Source organism: Tauraco erythrolophus, chromosome 11, assembly GCF_009769465.1.
Source record: "Tauraco erythrolophus isolate bTauEry1 chromosome 11, bTauEry1.pri, whole genome shotgun sequence".
NCBI lineage: Eukaryota > Metazoa > Chordata > Aves > Musophagiformes > Musophagidae > Tauraco > Tauraco erythrolophus.
This window is the reverse complement of record NC_141475.1, coordinates 12,529,673-12,551,740: the sequence shown is the minus strand read 5'-3', so window position 1 is coordinate 12,551,740 and position 22,068 is coordinate 12,529,673. Positions and strand designations below refer to the sequence as shown.

General features: G+C 38.1%; 1 protein-coding gene across 4 annotated transcripts; it reads right to left on the bottom strand.

Annotated features, from left to right (window-relative positions):
- Positions 1-505: 505 nt before the first annotated feature.
- ZBTB38 (zinc finger and BTB domain containing 38) lies at positions 506-15,812 on the bottom strand. Of its 4 annotated transcripts, none has more exons than XM_086618256.1 (2): positions 15,697-15,812; positions 506-5,534 (listed from the first exon to the last, which is right to left on the bottom strand). In XM_086618256.1, exon 2 carries the CDS (start codon positions 5,532-5,534, stop codon positions 1,956-1,958), a length of 3,579 nt encoding a protein of 1,192 aa, XP_086474382.1. In that variant the 5' UTR covers positions 15,697-15,812; the 3' UTR covers positions 506-1,955. The 4 variants fall into 4 exon arrangements, with proteins under 4 accessions (XP_086474382.1, XP_086474381.1, XP_086474380.1 ...); XM_086618255.1 differs by having other exon boundaries at positions 15,711-15,812; XM_086618254.1 differs by lacking the exon at positions 15,697-15,812 and adding an exon at positions 9,914-10,563.
- Positions 15,813-22,068: the final 6,256 nt, after the last annotated feature.

Here is a 22,068-nt window from a genome sequence, read left to right as displayed (position 1 = left end):
GTAAAATTACTTTTATATTTATAAATATTCTACCTTATTTGCTTTGGTCTATAATTATCATCATACAAGTCCACTTAGACGATCTCTTTGTGTACTTTCTTTGAAACATCATCGTACTTTCCTGTGTTTATTCTTCTATTATCCTCACTTAAATGGAACCAAAGCTGCCATGAAACCAACATTTCTCAAGGGGTTCACAGCATTCACCAATGATAGAATAAGTAAGTGGACTATATTATTACTTCAATCGATACTGTATTATCATTTCAATTGTACATTTATTGTACCCAAGCTATAGTTTCTTTTAAAATATCCAAGAAGACGAAGTAAGTAAACAAACTGTGTACCATATTTGCACATAGAATGAAGTTGAGGATCACTAACCTTTGTCCTGACTTAATTTTTTAACACTTCACAGAGATGAAGGTACATGACTAACTGGAAATGCAGATGCAGTACAACAGAGCCCTATCATATAAAATGCAACTCGTAGACATACACCCTCTTTGATTTTTTAAAAATCTCTTAATCTCAGTTAAAATTAATCACATTTTCACAAAACAATATTAATTGTAATATTTTGGTGATGCCTTTCAGAAGCCTGTTCTCTGGATTCTTAGCAAACCTGAAGCCGTAAGGCTCTCCATAACCTTTCGGTGTAGCAGGATGCGGGAGGCAGAAAGGCCAATGCGTCTTCCTCCAGGACCCCGTTCCTGGCACCTCTCTGCCGTGGGCCCGCTGTGCTGGGCCAAGGGACGCTGCGCCAAAGCTTGCCTGGGGCCAGGGGCTGGCATGGTTAAGGGAATCACTGAGAAGGGACATATGAAGGTTAGATGTCGTATTTAAGGCATGGGGATGACAGGAAACCCCACAAACTGGCCCTATCCCTGTTTATACATAGAGATTGCCTCAGGGATGTATATAGAAGCAAGAATCTGAGTATTTACCTACTCCTCCCAAAATCAAAGTATTTATGGGGAGTTGCTCTGTCATATGTTGTCCAGGCATTATTCCAGGGTGAGGAGGAAGACTGTCTAAATCTCCTTCTGCTGAGAAGAGTGATACCTCTAAAAGACAAGATTTGCAGACCCACCAGAAGGTGGACGTTTATATACAGGATTTCTGTAAGCTAAGCTGTTTCATGACAACAATTTTCTTTAGACAAACACACCCGAATAGCTCTACCAGGCCATTGACATTGGGATTTCTACAGTTTGGAAGACTGGCTATCGCGAGTTCCACTGAATCTTTATTAAATGTCTCAGAGATATCATAAATCTGGAATACTTTCCACACAAGCATTCAGACTTAACAGTTATTATGGTAACTACAAAACTGAATATGGAAAGGAAAAGAGGTTTAAACTCCTGAATATATTTTGTAAAGGTTGAGTTAGAGAAAAACACGCCAGAACTCAACTGTACTTCAGCATACCCAGGTTCATGAAACATTTCCCACCTTCAGTTTAGAATACACTAGATTACAATTATTTTGTTTATAAACACATTACCTTTTGTTAAAAAATGCAATATATGGTTTCTGCAGCAAAAATTCCTTCTACAGAGTATACTGTGAACCTACATATTTATTTTGCCTAGAACAATTCTGACTCAAAAACAGCACTGTAAAATAGTTCAGTGACTAGTTTCCTGTAATGCTAAGTAGAAGGGTTTTGGTTGGTCATATTTTTTTTCTTTTTTCTTTTTCTCTCTGTTAGAAGTCTATTGTGGCAAAAGCATTTTGGGTCTTTCACATTGTCTGTATTATTGCAAATACTAATTTTTCTCTTCTGTGTTATTTTTCCTTCTTTTGCATATATTGACACATGTTTAGATGAAGAAATTTGATGTTAGTAAATGACACTAATTTGAGTGGAGACGTTTCCCCATTCAATGCATCTATATTTTCTCCAATATATAGTTGTGCATTTTTCTTCTCTTTTGCACAACTGTCACTCAGAGTATAACTTCTGGAGTAACATTTTGTATGTTTTTCACTTCGCTTCCTTCTGAGCCAAGGAAACGTGGATTTTCCAAAAGTTTAGTGCTTTCATTGCAAAACTGTTCTTTTCTATCTTGTGGACCTGGACTTTTGAATAGATGTTTCTTCTGGTGCATTCCCAGAGCAGCTGCTGTCTTGCAAATTTTGGGGCACTGAAAGCAAGCATATCCTTTTCCATTATGCTCAAGTACATGCCTTTGCTCGTGGTTCCTTTTGGTAGAAAGATACAAGAAGCTCTGAAAGCAGAACTGACAGTGGTAGCGTTTTTCTCCAGTATGAATTCTTTCATGTATTTTGAGTGTTTCATTTAAAGTGAATGCCTTATTACAGTACTGGCAGACAAAGTCTTTGACACCCAGGTGAATGCGTTCATGTTTCTGTAGATTTCCAGGAACTGAGAAACATTTACCACAGGTTTTGCAAGTGTAGGGCTTTTCCCCAGTGTGACACCTCATATGCATTTTTAAAGTGGATGGACTTTGAAACTCTTTTTGGCATAATTCACAAATGTAAGGCTTTGAAGTACCTCCATGCCAGTGTACATGTTCTTGAATTTCTGCAGTGGAAGACTGATCTCTTTCACAGAGCTCACAATGAAGATTAGGCATTTCTGTGTTCTCTTCTTGACTGATCGCCTTCTCCTCAGGAGCATTCCTGAGCGCATACTCTCGACTGCATATGTTGTGGCTTTCCATAATGGTGTTCTTGCTTCCGTGCTTTTTCCTCCATTTGGTCTTTTTCATTTTTCTTAGCTGTTTGGATTTCTTTTTTGGTTTGTAATTGTAATAGGGTCTCCAGGGTTTATCACTGGAGTCCTGGTCACTTACGTCATCACACATTTCTGTCAGCTCCAGGCATTCTGAGCTATAAAGCCTAGAGGGGCTTCTTTCTTTTATCTCCACCTCTGATTCCTCCATTAGATCGTCCTGTTTGGACTCGTGTTTAGATTTTCGGCCCCTTTTACAAAACAGCTTGGATCCTAATATATGTCTTTTTACAATAGCCTCATTACCAATTTTTACTGTTATTTGACAAAGAGGCGCAACGTTGCTGTCAGTAGATGTTCCAGGTAAGGCAGGCTTTGCAATGTACGTTTCAGTTTTACTCGATTCTTGGACTGTATTTGTTGTCTTGCTAGATGAACCTCCAGATCCTGTGATGTGCTGCACATCCTCAGTTGCTTCTGCTCTGTTGTACAGCAGTGTTTTCTTTTTCTCCTTAATGGCTTTTGATTTTGTAATGCACTTCCCATAATTATCTGACCCATATTTACAAGCATCGCTTACAGACTGATTAGGTAGATTATTTGAAGATTCTGCCTTGTTCTTTTCTACAGAAGTGACTGTTTTACTGTGCATTATTACTGATGAAACTCTGCTACTGTGCATTATAACAGAGGGTGCAGAACTGCTGTAACTGATAACAGAGGTTGAATTTTCAGTCACATTAGTTAAAGACACAACTGAGGAATCACACTCCTGAGAACTAGAGTGATCTGCAACAGTGGAAACTCTTTCTTCAGCTGTGAAAAAGTCCCTTTGCAGGTCAGAATTTAAGATACCTACGCCCCAAGAGGAAGCGTTCTGAGTATTTGTAGAAGATGCTGTATCATTACATGAAGATGTATCCAAGGCAAGAGTTCTGTTGTTTGCTATTATGTCACTTTGAAAATTCAGTGGTGGTAGCTCAGAGCTAAGAGAACTCGGAATGAAACAGTTTGTAGAAGCAGTTTCATTAACCTGGCTACTCGTTTGAACATTTTCATATGAAGAATTTCGGTAGGACTTATAAGGCAGTCGCCTGCATTTCATAGGTAAAAGTCGATAAAGTTTGTATGGGTACATACTTGGTTTTAAGCCTCCATTGGCTGTCTTTTTATTTACCGACAGGCGATGGTCAATTGCATGGAAAGACTTCTGATGATTTTTTAGTATATAGTAAGTCATAAAAGTCTCCAGACAGAAAATGCACTGATACCGTCTTTCTCCAGTGTGCCAGATCTCATGTCTGGTGCGATACTCAGCTAATGCAAATACTTTATTGCAGTAGTGACAAGGATATGTTCTCCTCCATGAATGCACATTTGCATGTCTTCGAAGGCTTGACAACGTTACATAACTACGCTTGCAAACGATGCAAGTATATAATATCTGCCCATCAACGACTTTAACTAAATGATCTGTTTCTGGTAAAGTGCAGTTTGCATTAGAATAATCAGTGATGCTGTTTTCGGACAATAGAGGCTCTGCGTTTGCATACGAACTTCCATTCATTCCGTCTGTAGCGGTATAGTTATCTGCAAAATTTTGTTCATTTCCATTGTGAACTGATAAGCTACTTGATCTCATGCAGACTTGTTCATGACTTTCCAGTATGTTTAGATTTGCAAATTGTTTGCTGCAGTATTTGCATATGAAAGTTTCCTGATGCTCTGAATGGAGCTGAAGATGAGAACTGAGTAATGCCCTGTCACTGAATGATTTTGCGCAACAGTTACAACTGTAAACAGGTGGAACAACAGTTGCCATGGATCCAGAGACATTAGCAGAATTGTTTTCCTCTTCTCTGGATAAACGGGTATCTCCTGCTTTGTTTTGAGGTTTTGAAAAGGAAATAATTGTCTGATCAGTAACTGCTTCATGCTGGGCTTCTGCAGTGGTTACTGTAGGGGCCAGTACTTTTGCCATAGCCAAGCCAGTACCCTGAGGCTTAAAGGCTGACTTAGGAGTACTACATGCTTGTTTTCCGGGCTGAATTAGTGGTGTGGCTTGGAGATTTTCATAGTGGTCTTCACCCATCTTGTATGAAGGGCTGCTGTTCTGTTCAAGAAGAGATGTTCCTTGAAAAGTATCTCCCCCCGAAGAAACTGCGTAGGAGTGTTCAGCCAGTGTGCTGGCTGGCTCAGCATCTTTGCAAATGTCACTTCTGTCGAGGCTGATGTTGGGAGGTTGTATTGTGTCAGATACCTTTTTAAAGCTTGCTCTCAAATCAAGTGGAGAAAACAAACTGCTTTCTGTTTCAAAAATTGAGAATGCATTTGTAATTCGTGGTCCATTTGTCACAGCAGAGTCTTCATGTCTCTTTTCATGTTTTTCCTCTTTGACATTCCCTTTTTCATTGATACAGTATGCATAGGGACAGGGGGAACTTGAAAAATTAACATCTGTAAGATCTTCTAGAAATGATATTCCCAGTTTTTTCCCTGCAGCTGCAAGGTCCGTTACAGTCTCCTGCCTCTTAACAACTACTGTGGAACTGTAGATGTAATTCAGTATTTCTGTGAACACTTCAGCTTTGAGATCATCTAACTCCAGTACATGACCTGAAATACAGATAGTACGACTCCAAAAAATGTTTTTGAAGTAAAGGCTTGAAGCTGCCAGCACATTACTATGGGCTTTAAATTTGGTATCTTCCACAATTATTGTGACATCGCATAAAATACCCCGAATCCGTTGTTCATTTAAAATGGAAAGTACAGTGTCACTGTGGAAGTCATCCTTGAGATCCTTTGAATGGGACATGACTGTCATCTACAATGAAAAAAAAAGAGAATGTTAATATCTTTAGAAGGCATTTTTCATCCATTTCAGTTACAGAAAAAGTTTATAGTTCTATATTTATTTTATATATATTTTTCATTTATTAACTTCTAAATTTTAAGAATTAGTAAAATTTTGTCATAGCATTTCCGGGTGAAGTCACCATAGGCTCACTCATGCCAACAATACTGAAGGTGATCTACGTACAGATCAAGGATGCAGAAACACCAGCAGCTCCTCACCAGGAGGCAGAGGATCTTCTCTGTCCCTGCTTGGGTCTGTCGCCCACCCCGTGCCCTTCGTTGGGGACCGCAGCCACCAGCTTTCTGTTGTGCATCTGCTCGGGTTCACACTGAACCCTTGAGGTAATTCCCGCAACGTGCAGTTGAGGTATGGGGTAGACGTTACGGGGTAGGCTGAATTGCTGTGGTTCTGTGGATACCGAGGACTTTGTTTTCTGGGGCTGTTCGTCACACAATGACTTTACAACACAACTGCATTTGATCCCTTATTAAGCTGGTATTTAAAACAAGGATTGGAGATCCCATGCAATAAAGTTTCAGTTACATGATAAGGCTTTATAAACAAATGAATGCACAAGCAACACAATTTTGTAAACAATAGCAGAGTATGTATAACACTATATATGTAAACAGAATATTACTTTTTAAATAGTGATTAAGTTTTATTAAACAGTTTACACTTACTTTAAAATGACTAAATGTTTATAAGTAACTGCATTTGTAAATTCAGTGAGAAAACAAGCAGAGAGTAATAGAATGTTTTTTCTTCGGTTATAGTTTAGATTTATAGTGTTCACACTTCATAATTTGATAGTGTGTTCTTTATTTCTACCAAATAATAAGATTTAATTGCAATAGTAAAGACCATTAAATAACTGCTAGTTTATAATAATGAGGTTTAATGCTGACAAAAAATGTTTAGATTAGCCAGGCTGTTACTGTATGAATATACTGGTTTATTTAATTGAGATAAAAGATGCAAAATATGAATGAAAAATAGACTGAAAAAATGGATTAATTTGATAGTATGTATCTGGAGAAAATCTCTGACTTAACCAGATGATTTTTTGTTTTGTTCAAATTCAGATCTGTACCATATAATGAGGTTTGTTCCTTTTTTTTAATCTCTTGAGTAGTGTTTTCAACCATTACTGCCCGTTTCTGACCTCAAGTTATGAAGAAATAGTTGTCCTACTGACACTTACCTATCACTACAGTAAAAAATTCTGCATACGTATTAAAGACCCTTTTCTTTCAACTTATGGAATCAAAATGAACCTTAAAGAACATCACCAACTACAGATACTTTCTAAGATAGGTTAAAATAGTACCACACTGTTAGTGCTCTAGTGAGTCAGGAATACCTTTCCATCTACTGCTCCAAACTTAAAGGTTAAGCTTGAAAATTTTTATGATGACCTTTGCTCTCAAATAGTTTACATTAAAAATGCCAGTATATTTAACAAAATGGGTTTGATCCAAATGGTGAAATAAAGGTTTGACCCGTATTCACTAAGCAAACAGCAATGGCCATTTAGAACGCATTGGCTCTCTCACCTAAGCTATTTGGAAGCAATCCCTTCTTGAAAATATGGTCTTTATCAGAAAGGAAGTAATACGGGACAAAGCACCCCTGCTTAGCTAATCTAGCTACACTTTGGACACTTTATCACAAATCCACTAACTACCTCACTGCAAATGAAATTCTACAAAAAACAATGACAACCTTACTGTGAAGACAAACACAATGTAGTACGAAAAAGATCATAATTTGGTATATTATAGATGAAGCTTGGAAGTAAAATTTGTGTACCTTGTGGAATGGCCACTGTTTCTATCAGGAAGGTATTGTCTATGCAAATGGACAAAACTTCTAATATAGTTTAATGGCTGAGAACTTTCAATGCACAGAATTCAGAAAAATCAAAACTGTGATTCGCAAAAAATACCTCTGATGCTTACATATGCTATGGATGTCAAGAAATGAATTCATCATTCATCATCACAGTTTCCACAACTGTGATAGAAATGTAAACATACATTATTTTGATTATCTGGTCACTCACAGCAGCTGTAAATCTTGATGCATTGTTTTGCGCCTTTAAATCTTAAAATTTATAACGTGGTTTTTTAAATGCACTTATTTGGCTTAAAATAAGAGATATTTATTCATTTGGAATGATAACTTGAAATTCACAGTAGTTAGGTATGGTTATCTGCTTTGGTTCAGTAACTGAAAACCCATATATAATTATATAGAGTTTCTAGTATTGAGTCTTCTACAGAAAGAATACTGACAAGAACTTTTTTCTTCAAGGAAGCAGCCACTATTCCATAACTGAATCTTCTTCTCATTGACAATGTCTGAGATTGCATCTGACTTGCTCCTGTGATGTGGTATTAGAAACCAACTGTCAAACCTCAAAAATGTTTCACAACAGGAGCTATTGGTGGAGTTATTTCCAGAGCATAGGAAATAACTGACATCGAACTCTACCTCCCAGTGAATGGCCCCATAGGAACTTGCCTGTGTTTTTTCTCTTCCTTTATTGGAGACAGCTGGTTTTAGTTCAAAGTCGCATCATCTGACATACTGTTTGCTAAATATATCAGACAGCTACTTCTATAGTAAGAGGCGTTTATAAGCAAGGCCTACAAACCCAAGCGTTTTTAGTAGTATTCAACTAGTTATTTCAAAATTTATCCTCATAAGGAGAAAAGTCAGTATTTTCAATTTCTACTTGCATGTACATAGATTGCCGGTTTTTGTAGTCCTGGGTATTTTAGTATGCTCAGTAAAACTCCAAACTAGATTCCCTGTGTAAAGATAAGAGAAACTATCATTTGCTGTTTGGACTTTTTTTTTTTTTTTTTGCTGTGTACTAAACCATCTGCTATATATCTCATTGGAAAGTCATACAGAAAAATTCCAGTGCAAACTGACTTCTAGAGCCAATGCTTTTTGCTTCTATGTCTCAACCTATGTATTCCCCAAATAGTCCGTTTATTTATGTGTGCAATGATCCTCTACTGCCTTTTATTTTACCTATCTTGCTTCCTGCATTTATGAAAAAATGTGTCTGAAATGCTTTAAAAATCAGAATGCTCTACTTAGTACATACATAAATGGAGTATTTTAGGAATATTTTACATTCCATTTGCAGTTCATACTGCAAAAGGAAAACCTGCTCTTCAGTTTCCACAGGAGCGCTACTGAGACCAAGATACACAGAGATCAAACTTTTCAGATGTATTAGTATTATTATTGAATATTCTTGGTTAAAACACAGGAATGTCCATTTGGAATGTTACTATTCTTCTGTATGATTTTTACTATAGAATTATGGAAGAAATTCTAGTATTATTTAGAAATGTGGCCCAAAACATATGTACATACTATTTGACCTATTAAAGGTCAACGAAACTCTTCAGCCTACTGAGCCATGCTTTTTATTTATGCAAATGTGTGTTATTTTGATACTTTTTTTGATACTACTTCGTAGTACATCTTAATAGTCTTTAGTGCGCCTATAGACAACTTTAGCTTCTGAACAGCAGAATTTTTGATTGAGAGTAACCTTACTATTCACAGGTTTTCTGCAAAAACAGTAACAGACTAAACCTGTCATTAAGAGTTGTTGAATCACTTTGAGAAATAAGATTTAAATATTAATCTGAAACTTCAGTGTAATGATCAGTAGGTTGACTAAACTCTAGTGTTACCTCTTCTGACATCAACAGAATACCATGCTGGGACAATAGTAGTAAGTGAAAATAAGTAATATTACAAGTTAATGGAAAGATCAGAGATTGATGCATACAAACACAAATTTGATCACTTATGCCTCACAGACGACACTGCTAATTATAAATACTAGAGCAGCCAGCTCTACATGGACACTGCAGAGGGAAGAAGCTACAGTTAATTTTTGTATTAATATAACTTCGAAGTAAACAGAGAGATCACAAGAAGTTTTTCTGGCCAATAAATAGGAAATATAACATATAAAATTTTTTACTACCAAAGAGAACTGTTGCAATCTAGGAATATCGTTTCTAACTTTTGCTAAACTTTTGAAATCCACTGCCAGGCAAGTGTATCTCATTACATATGAGAAGAGATTCTTTTGTTCCACTTCAGTCACCCAAATTTGAAAGACAAGCTAGTGGCATCAACGAAAAAAACATTAGGGCCGGTTGCCAGCACCCAGGCAAAACAAAAACCAGCAAGATACTTAATAAACTGTAGTAACAGTGCTCCCTCTGTTTTCTTATTCCACGCATTTCTACCAGGATTTTAAAGATACTAATATTTTCTGGTACTTACCAACATGACACTAGGGAAACACGCTCACTCTGTAATTTTCTTATGTTCAGTTTCATTCCACTTTGCTTACATACTTTGAAGGCTATCTCTGTTTTGTTTCCAGCCTGTTTCCCCAACTGAGAAGGAACATTCATCTGTATCTAACTCTCCTAAAGAGCATTATTTAGTTCTAGAGCAGAAATAGAGCCAGGCATCACGAAGAAACAAAACAAAAACCAAACAAAACCAAATACACACATCACATCCCCTCAGCTCTACTATCTAATCCTTGTCCATCTGTGTTGCAAAAACTCTGATAAAATAATCAAGATTTGATCAAGTAGAAGAATTAGGTTTGATTAAAAGGTACAAAACTGTAAAGCATAATGTATAGGTTAGGATTGTTAAGTTTGAAATGGATAACCATAGAGACCTCACCAGGAAGTTACTGGATTTTTCTGTGTTTTGTTTTAGGAAACTAAGGAAACCATCATGGACATCAGTTCTGCTGCCTGGAAACCCCCCTACCCCTTCCCATCTTGATTTAAATATCAAGGATCCCAATCAGTAGAGTTAAGTAGAATTAACCAATAATTGTTTTAGGGTAAGAATATTGATAAGGTTATATAACTAGCGAAACCGATCATTTTAAAGGTCAAATTTAAGAGTGAGCATAATATGCATTTTTATGTAAAAGAACTTATGTAACAATGATACGACAAAAAAAAAATGTATAAAAACCTATAGATTTTGACACTAAGGTAGACATGTTTGGACAGAGCTATCCCCTGTGTCCCCAGTGCTGAAATAAAGATGGGCCTGTTTATCTAATTTGTGTAGATGAATTTTCTTCCCAAATGCCAACAGTTTTGGTAACCCACATGGGACTTTGCAAGTGAGACTGGAAGGGATCGAGTGCTGATCGAACTCCGTCCGGCACTGAGGAATTCTCGGGGAGAACCATCGCCCTCAACCCATAAAGCTCCTTGCAGTATTCCTCAGAAAAGGGTAAGGCACTTCTTTCAGAATTTGGTTTGGACAGCCTGCCTGTAAGGTGCAGCGAAAGCTACGCAGGGTTGGGCTTGGAGAGTACCAAGCACTGGAAGCCCAGGCATCCGCTCGTAAGTCAAAGGCAAAAGCTATGGCTGGGTTGGACTTTGGTAATTATCTTTTGAGTATTCCATTTAGTATTTGTCTTTTGAGTGTTTTGTTTGGTAATTGTCTATTAAGTATTTTGTTGTGCAATGGCATCAGGATTTGTAAAATTGTTTAAAAGCAAAAGTTCTGGGAATCTGATATCATATGAAACGGTAACAAAAACATCACTGTTGGGATATTTATTAGCACATTGGGGTGAAATGCATGATGATTGACATAAAAGTCAGATGACTGAATATTATAATCATTGGTGGCCTTTGTGTTTTAGAGGATCAGGAAAAATGGCCAACAAAAGGAACTTTGAGTTATAACACTGTATTACAGCTAATGTTGTTTTGTAGGATAGAGGGTAAATATAGTGAAGTGTCATACGTAAATTTGTTCTTTTATTTGAGACAAAGAACGAATTGGCGAAAGGAATGTAAATTAATTAGTTGGGATAATCTGGTGATGGCATTAACTTCAGAAAATAAGACAAATAAGAGTGTTGTTCAGCCCATAATGTTGATAAAAGGTGAATTAAGTGAACGGTACCAAGAGAGGATGAAATGGAATTAGAATTAGATTTAGAAATAGAATTAGAATTAGAATTACAGATAGCCCTGCTGCAGGAAGAACAAGATCCCCCTCCTTCACACATAGAGGAAAGGAGCATTGAATCAGGAAGAATAGTGGAACCCAACAGTAGTAAAATAGGGGATGAGGTGGAGAAATTACCAGAAGTAGTGGTTCCTATGCCAGTGTCTCGGTGAACTAGACAGCAGCAATCTCAATTGTTAGTCCCCCTGAGACAGGGAGTAGGACAACATGGACTAGTATATGTAAAAGTGCCATTTTCTATCACAGACTTGACGGCATGGAAACAGGTAGTAGGGGTGTATAGAGAAGATCCAGAGAGAGTAGAGTCGTAGAGATAATTAGCAGAACTCAGGATCCTGATTGGAATGATTTACAGTACTATTACTTAATTTATTAGACCGTATTGAAAAGCAGATAGTGTTAAAAACCGGAAAAGCACCTGATCAGCTTTCTGGGACTTTGGAACAAATTTTCCTTTGGGAGACCCTCAGTGGGATCCGAATGTTATAGAACACAGAAGAAGGTTAAACTGATATAAAAAATGGGAGTTATATGCAGTAAAACATGCAATGCCAAAAGCCTTGAATTGGTGTAAATTATATGAGGTAAAACAAGACAAGAATAAATCTCCCTCTGTGTTCTTGGAAAAATTGAAAGACACTGCTAGAAAATACACTGATTTAAAATTGGAGACAGAATAACAACAATTGGTGTCAATTTTTATGGGACAGTCAGCTCCTGATATAAGGAGAAAGCTCCAAAAATTAGGAGAGGATTCCAGAAATCTAAATAAAATGCTTGAAATGGCATGGAAAGTTTATAATAATAGAGAGAAGGAAGAAGAACAAAGAAAAGAAAGGAAAGAGAAGGTTAGGGAAAGTAGACTAATAGCTGTCTTAGAAAGGAACGTAGTAAAGGAAAGAGTTTGAGCTAGAAGAAGAGGAGGTTTTAGAAACTTTGGTGACCGGTAACCTAATGTGCCTCTAGGGATAAATCAGTGTGCATACTGTAAGGAGGATGGACACTGGAAAAAAGATTGCCCTAAACTGAAAACAAGTCAGCAAGAAGCTGCAAGTATGATGACTTTAGATGAATGGAGGGGACTGAAGGGGAACCCAGCTGAGCCTCTGGTTATAATTAAGCTGGGAGATAATAAAGTCGAATTTTTAGTAGATATGGGAGCAACATATTCCATTTTGAACACTTGTAGAGGGAAACTGGGAAATAAAATGGCTAATATAATTGGAGCTACTGGGAAGCAGGAAAATAGGTCATTCCTTCAACCCCTAGATTTAAAATTTGGAAATAAGGTAATTACACATGAATTTTTGTACACGCCAGATTGTCCAATACCTTTGTTAGGATGAGACTTGTTATCCAAATTAAATGTGCAAATAGTTTTTGAAGGAGAAATCCTTTTGAAAATACCAGAATCAAAACCAGGGAAAATATTGATGATACAAGAGAAAGTCAAGGAACAAATACCACAGGAAGTGGATGAGGCTGTTAGACCTGTAGTCTGGAATATAGACAATACCTGGTAGGTCAAGGACAGCACAGCCTGTAAAAACAGAGTTGAAAGAACAGGCCAAGCCAGTAAGAAACAAACAGTATCTAATTAAGCCTGAGATCAGACAAGGAATTAAGAAATTGATTGATAAATTTTTGGAGTATGGCATTATTGAAGAGTGTGAATCTGAAAAGAATACTCCAATTTTACCAGTAAAGAAACCTTCAGGAGAATATAGATTAATTCACGATTTAAGGGCCATAAATCAGATCATTAAAGACATACATCCTGTAGTTGCAAATCCATACATAATTTTAACAGCATTGAGAGAGAATCATCAGTGGTTTACAGGGCTTGATTTAAATGATCCTTTCTTTTGCATACCCTTGGAAAAGGAAAGTCGAAAATTGTTTGCTTTTGAGTGGAAAAATCCACAGACTGTACAAAAAATGCAGTTAACATGGACAAGATTACTGCAAGAACAGTCCAACAATTTTTGGTAACCAATTAGCAAAAGAACAATGGAAACAAAATGACACAGAACTTAAACCTGGACATCTGCTTCTATAATATGTGGACAATATTCTGGTTGCTACAGAAGAAAGATCAACCTGTGTAAAGGTAACAACAGACCTTTAAAACTTTCTTGGATTAAATGGGTATACAGTATTTAGAAATAAGACTCAGGTAGTGAACCAGACTGTGATATAGCTGGGCTTTGAAATTTACAAAGGACAACGACAACTGGGAACAGACCATAAAGAAGCAATCTGTAGTATCCCTGAGCTGAGAAATGTTCATGAACTGAGAGCCTTTTTGGGAACGGCTGGGTGGTGCCAACCCTGGATAATGAATTACAGTCTGATAGCTAAACCGTTCATGAAGCCCAAAAGGTTGCACCATTTGTATGGGGCCCAGAGCAACAAAGGGCCTTTCAGGATTTAAAACGGGCTTTGATGACTGCCCCAGCACTGGGACTTCCAGACCTAACCAAAGATTTCCAGTTGTTTGTTCATGAAAGACAACATCTTGCACTTGGAGTGTTGACCCAGAAAATGAGGAGCTGGAAAAGACCAGTTGGGTATTTCTCCAAACAACTAGACACTGTAAGTAAGGATGGCCTACTTGCCTTCGAGCAGTTGCTGTACAGTAACATTAATACAAGAAGCTCGGAAACTAACCTTAGGAAGAATGATAATGGTATATGGAGCTACCCCCCATGTCCCCAGAACCGAAATAAAGATGCGCTTGTTTATCTATTTTGTGTAGATAAATTTTCTTCCCGAATGCTAACACCTGGAAAACTACTGTCCAACCACCACTTTTATGACAGTAGCCCAGTTTTTTTAATGGAATCACTTTACCAGGCCCACCCGGACAGTAAAGCTACACAGGGCTGCCTCAACCAAGGTCCCTTTAGTCTCCTTACAATCTCAGGCATGCAGGGAAGTTTTAATGATGTCTAATATGTTTAATAGCTTGCAGTGGCATGGAGCTTAGTGCTTCAGTCCACATCACTACACGTTATTTCTACAAGCACGTTTGTATTTTTCTCTTTTAAACTCTCGCTGCTCACATCCTTCCCTATTAATATAAAATAACTACCTTTTCTATTTGTTACAGCCTCATAAGCATTTTCAACCTAACTGTTTTCTCTAAATTTTAATTTGGACAGCTGGGAGGGGGGAATGGAATTCAGCACAAGAGTATGATGTTAGTATTAGGAGATCTCTGAAGCCACCAGATGAGCCATTCTCTCACAGCTATAATTCTTTCCTATTATTAGCATCCCTAACTCCTTCTCTTGCTTCCTGCTTTACACTTTATATGATCGTTCGTCGTCACATGAAAAACAGCCTTTAAAACCTTATCAGAGTTCGGAGCAGCCTTACGCTTTTTATTAAGCGACGTTTCTCACTCTGAAAACCAAAGCGAGCCCCGTCTCCGTAACAGGGCACTCTGTAACTGATCTGGCTCTAAAAATACTTTAAAAAAACCCACACTTCCCGCTGCACGCCCGGTTCTTTCCGATATCAGAAGGTTTCACCCCTTTGTCCCGGACCCCGCTGCACCCTGCAACCACCCGAGCCGCGACCCCCGCCGGGCGCGGCAGGAGCGGCGGCCCCGCGGCGCGCCCCGGCTCCCGCGCACCCTGCGCCCACACGGTGGAGCCGGCCGCGCGCGGCAGCAGCCCCGTCCCCTTTTCCTGCTCCAGCGAGATCGGAAATGAAGGCTTTTCCAGCTACGTTAAACGTGAGCTGCTGCTGCTGCAGAGTTCAAAGGCGACTGTCGCTGAATCCTGCACGAATTACACAAAACACACGCTCCTGATGCGGCACGTTAACGTCAGTATATTTGTCTGTCCTAAAACGGAGCCTCGTGAGACATCAAACATTTGGCACCGCGTCAGCTGCAGATAACTCGGCGACACTTCCTGTTTATGGGCAATGACTGCGCTCTGGACGAAATTAACTCTCTGGCCGAGGAAGCGACGCGCATTAACCTGCAAGATACGATTTTTCCTAGCAGCAACACAAACGCTTACGCAATCTTACGGTCGAATGTAGCAAAACTCACTGTTTTTGAGCTACCTGGAGATTAAAACCATGTCTTTGGGGTTTTCGCTAGCAGGGAGGAAGACGAAAGCGGCAGCTCAGCGGCTCGGTGCGGAGGGTGACGCGACAGGTGCCGTCTTCCCGGCGGCGCGCGGCCCGTGGCGCCCGCCAGCCCCGGCGCGGCGCGCGGCCCGCTGACGGCGGCAGGATGGCGCAGCAGCCATTTTGCTCTGATAATCCCCGGTAATCAGATTGGCCTGTGCCTTGTGAAACACGGGCTGCGTCCAGCGCCCCGGCTGCCCCGCTTCGTTTACTCGCTGCTGCGTAATTTTTCCTGCGTTTATTTTAAAGCAAACGCTTTGTGCTTAATTCACACGGCCAGCTGGGGTGTTTAGCGTGTCAGCCGAGCCGTTTATATGCAAGGACGGTGAATTTAGGGAGATGAGGAAATTCAGTGTTCCCTATATGCAGCCCCTTGCTCCGTGGTCATCAGTGCAGCTTCGTCCACATCATTTAGAATTCCTCTTAAAGCTAACAAAGGATTCTCATCGCTTTACTCTCCTCTAAAGCCTTTCTCGTATGAAGAAAGAGAAAGCATTTATGGAGATGCATAACTTCGGCAACTTCCCACTAAAAAGGAGCGATAAAATATTTCCTTGAAAAATAATATCTGAAATTAGATTCGGATACTAAAGCATAGTCACATTTACCTTATTTTTCTTATCTGATTATATTTTATTAAAGCATATATAGAAACTCAGAGTATCTTGAGAATATTTTAAGCAGTAGTCTTATTCTCTAATTTTGGTTTCTTCAGATTATTTACTGACTCAGGAAACACGTGCAACAATACCATTAGTGCTCCGTGAGCACCTACAAATGCTTACCTAGATGAAGGAAGCAGCTTGATTTCATTTAGCCAGATGCTCCAATATATTTGGTACAGTCTTCCTATTTATCCTCTCTCTCTGCTTCTCACTTCAAATAGTCAGCAAAACCTGTTTTCCCAGTACTTAGAATTGTGAAGCTTAGAGAAAAACTCGGCTTCAAGATGGGTGGAAAACATTGTTAGAAAAAATTTGCTTTTGTCTTAAAGCCTGCTCGAAAACATTAATTTTGCCAAGGCTAACCTGTGTTTATTTTTACAAGCTATGGTGTGTGAGGTTCTACTGGACAGTTAATTTGTTTTCAGATCTTAAGCCTATACTTTAGAAGCTCTGAATAGTAGGAACTGATTCATTTTAGACAAAAAAAAAATAAAATCCAGAAGCGTGAACTATTTCATTGTCACCCTTGATGGGCCTTGGAAGTTAGAACTTTGTTAGAGCCCCTTCATGATAAATGCTGCTTATCATCTGAAGAAATTATTTGTTATCAACGTAAGGTATACAATCTGTTATAAAGAGGGGAGGTCTTTTCTCCAGCATTCTGTCTTGGAACTATTATATGCTTTCCTGGTTGTTTAAAAGATAGGGAAAGAAATTTGTTCTTCTCAGGAAGTTGTCACAATTTCAGTGACTGATCTATACATCCCTCTTCTGTCACTTTTTACATAATCCACATGAAAACATCATCTTAGAAATATTGAACATCTCTGTGTAGAGCTTAATTACTGCCCCTGGATCACTGAAATTCTTATAAATAAGTTCACCTGCTGAAGCAATGAGTAGCTTTTTAGCTTAGGTCTCTCTGCTACCAGAAAATGGTTTCTTTCATCTCATGACAAACTGATCTGTTCTTACAAGTACCTGTTTGCCAACAGCTGCAGGAGGTGGAACCAATAGTTGAAGAACACAGTGGTATTGATTACAAAAGCAAAGTGTATCCCGTTCTTTTTAATTTCAACCTACATAACTGAGAAGCAAAGTTTCATACTCGCAAGTAGGTTACTTTTAATCTTGGACTTTGTCTATTGCTTATTTACTACTGTTTCTTTATTATTGTTTCAGGTGCATATATGCATATTAATATGTATTAATAAAGATTTCTGACACAAGTGCCATAAGAAGTATTTGTGACAAACGTATTGTCAGTAACAATACAGTAATACAGATTAAATTAAACCTGTTGTAATCCTTTAAAAGAAAGAAATGCATTACTGAACAACAATAAACACAAGCATCTTTAGATTACAGGAAACAAATTTAAGGAGGATTAGGTTATGAATTCCCCCTAAACCTTAATTAAAATTGATTATTTTAAATTGTTTTGAAAATCAGATGCATAATCATTATTTGTATAGCAGTTACCCCCAAATTAGAGACATTAATTTATTTGTACTTGACCATTTGATGATCTGGCAGTCTTTGTATCTATAGACAATATAACAGATTTGGAGAAAACTGACGTTATTTCTCTCTCTTTTTCTTTTAACTGATAGAGTGTTTTCTTAAGGCAACTTCAGCTCATGCACCAAAAAAGGAATCCACTTTTATATATTCCATATATATATTTATGTATATATATAAAAATTTGAGCTATTTGGAATTCACAGGCCCATGAATTCCTTGTGTATTAAAAATATTCTTCAGAATAAGAAGGTCTTTATAAGACCATTTTGGCTGCACCCAAGATTTTACCGTCTCATCATAATGTTTCATGTACAACCAAGAAAATGGAGGAACTGGTACTGCAGTCAGACCTATGTGAATGGACTACATTGATATCTGTGAGAAGTCAGACAAGATTTGTCTGCACCGCCAGTCCTGATTTCAGGGTGTAAGCCACAATACAAATTATATACTTTAAAAATAGCAGTCTTGCTAGTCTATATGTACCAATTCCCATTAAACATCTAAATAAGTGCATGTAACATCACGCAAATATTATGTTCTTTTTAAATAGATGTCCAAATAGTTTAGCAGTGGATTACTTCTTACACGGTAGAATTGGAAGGTATAGAGAAAATTGTCAGCAAATTTTTACTTCTTTCAAACGTATAAAAAAGTTCCAGGGTTACTTAAGTCGTGGTGTTTGGATGCTTTGCTGAAGTCTGATAATCTCACTTCTGCAACTCATGGCACTTGGTATTCTTTCCTTAAGAGTATTTCAGACTGCCTAGGAAAAAAAATGTTTCCAACTTCCTCTCTAGCCAAGCAGTTTCACTTCTTAAACAACAGCAGGAAACAACATATATAGCTTTACCAACTCTTGCTAATTCCTCATGATTGACAAGATTTTTGCCAGGGCTTGACTGGTTTCCTTCTCAGTGCCTAGAGCAGGCCACCCTATTCATAAGAAAAATGCTTGGATGGACTGTCTTCATTGCTCTCACTGCTGAAGCCAAAGCAGCCAGTGATGCTGCTTAAGAGGAAAACACAGCTCCTCTTTGCCCTGCAGGCAGACCAACACTTCACTCAGAAGTGGGGCACAAGAAGGACCCAGCAGCCTGAAGTGGCTTCACTCCCCTTTTTGTTACATGAGCAAGGCAAAGAGATCTTTTTTGTAACCCTTTTCCTCTTCTCGAGCATCAGGTGGAAGGAGAGGAAGGGAGGAGTTACACAGTTATGGAGACCTGCAGCAGCTGCCTGCTTCTCCAAGTCTGGTAGAACTCATTTGGCTTTCCAACTGTGTGAGCTATGCATGTGCACTAAAGAAAGTCTTTCTCCAAGCTATGTTGCCATCTCACAATTTAGGCATGGCCTAATCTGAGTCCCATTAACACTAAACAGAACACATACAAGCAATTTATAAAGGTATAATTATACCTTTGTCTCTCCACCAGTCTAAAAAAGAAAATGAAGCAACAGCAATAACTGACATAACTTCAAATTCTCCTCTTGAACAAAATACAAAAGCTTACGTTGTACTTCTACCAAGAATCAGCTGACTTGACATCTTGCTATCTCCGAACAATCTCAGTATTATTTTCCATTTAAGACTTTCATCTTTTTATGCGCTGCTGACAAGCCACTTTCTAACCTCCTACACTGCTGGGACGTATCGCAGTCCTTAGCCAGCATAGATCAATTGCAATCATGAAGCTGTGTTACAGACAGAGTGACAACAACAGACATTTTTCTGTTGCTGACTGTTGTCAAAGGTAGTAGTTTACATGTTTGAATAGCTTTAAACAAAAGTAACAAATTAAACATTTAATTTTTGTTCATTTTGGAAAATTACTATACGGTATTCTGTTGCCCATTCAGTTATCAGAAAGACAAAATAAAAATAGTCAAACCCAGCCTCTCATTTTCCAATTTTCAGAGGAAACATCCTTTGAGTATCTGAACCAACATACACAAGAGCAGCAGTCAAGCTGCTGTTCTCAGTCAAGATGCTGGGGGCCAGGCCAATGCAGCCATTCTTGCCCTTCACTACAGCTTGCTAGACTGAAAACAGACCTAAATCCCTTCCTCTGGAAACCCCTGATTTAGTTTGTCTGCTAGATGGCTGGATGCAGCCATTTTGAAAGCTAGAATTGGTCTTCAAGCTGTTAACTGGCCACCACTGATCTCCAATATTGCTTAAAACACTACAAAATATTTTTATGCTTTTGCTGTTCCATTGGTAAGCTTTAGCATGCCAAAGCAATGCACAAGTGATGGCTATTACCCTGAATCATCACTTTAGTGTGACCATTTATTATGACAACTTACTTGACACACAAGAACTTTGGTTGTATGCTCCTAAATATTCTTAAGCTCCATTTTGTGCTGACCTAAGGGGCCCAGCCCAAGCCCTACTCCTCCACTTCCTTCCTACTGCACGTTTCCAAGCTAAAAGCTATAGCGGGGCCTCTGCTTGTGCAATGGAGGAGGACTGTAGCAAAAGCAGGTAGCAGCTGGCCGTAAGAAGGACATCTTGATGGCTCCAGCTCTGGTTTGTGCTGCATGCTCTGCCTCCAACAGGAACTGCCCGAGGCACAAATCCTGGCCTGACAGAGAGCTCAGCTCAGATGGGGAGCAACAAATAATAAAAAGAAAAAAACAGTTGACTTGCATCTCTCTAATACTTTCCCAAACTCTTATTTGCTCAAAAGGCTTGATAGTATTGTAGCACAATGTAATAACATTGTTTATGGTTCAGAATCATGAAAAGATTAATATGATAGTGTTCAACCTATCTGGAATTAATACTAGATTCTGGTACACTTGACTAGTGAGAGTTATGGAAGTGTTTAACATTGTCAGGATAATCTTGTTAAATCTCATTGTTATGTATAAAGCCGTCTCTGTTATTGCACATTCCAAAAAAGTCAATGAGAATCTTTTAATTGATTTCAAGGGGGTTTTAATTAGGCTACTGGTCACATAAACAACTTCTCAGATTACACCAACTGAATTTAAGATCAAGATTTGCAGATTACCATTTTTCCTGTCTTTTTGATGATTAACATTTTAGACTTATTTCTTAAAGATGTGTCATCTTGGAGTAGCATAGTTAACCTGAAGCATTGTATACACTTTTCATTTTATATATGAATGAATACTTTAAGAAGAAACGCCAATAATAACCTGTACATAAACTTGCTGAAGTCAGTAAACAAATTTGTCAAAACTTATCTTATATATTTGAGCTTCTTTTAAATCCAGGAATATAAAACAAAATAGTACTGTATAAAGACTTGCACAGAAAGTGTGAGTACTGCCTAAATGCTAAATCCAAATCTTATTCTGAAAGTCCATGAACAACTGCCATTTTGACTTCTTCTACAGCTTTTTCTACACCCCCCCCCCCCCCTTTTCCTATTGTTGACTGTTACAATACAACACTCATATCTCTTTGCCTGGGTACGTTGATAGAATTAAAGTTCCACAAGCAACATTAGTTTCATTTTTATTTAATGGCTTTAGTGTAAAACTGTATAATCATACTTGCTTTTGAATGCGTGTATAAAATTCAAATTTAGAATGCTTGAGCATTTCTGAAAGCCACTGTAAACCATCATTTCATCCATATTTTGTTGTCTTAAAGCAGTGCTATAAGCATTCAGAATCTTGGAGAAAGGTTTCAATTTGCAGACCGAGCCTACCATGCCAATTTTGTCCAGTTATTGCAAGTCCAATTTAAAGCACAATGAAAAAAATCACAAGAGATACTTCCATTGAAAACATAGGTTTTTAGGTTAAAACATTTGAGTATTAAGAATCTACACTGGGCCATGCCCAGAAATGTTTTTTATATAGTGATTTTCAAAATGTATGCATAATTGTGAGCACATGGTATGTAAATGCATTGGGCTGCTTAATAAGCATTCACTGACACACATCTGCAGCTTTGCTAATGTACCTTTTATTCATATGTGGTTGCCAAGGAAACAGGTTATGGCCTAGTATTCTACCTAAAATATACCAAGCAAGTGTTCTATGATAATTTACTTAAAATAGGTACAACTTAGATTTTGTAGCCCATTGCTTCTGTAAGTCCAGGTAGCCTGAATTTATCTAATTTT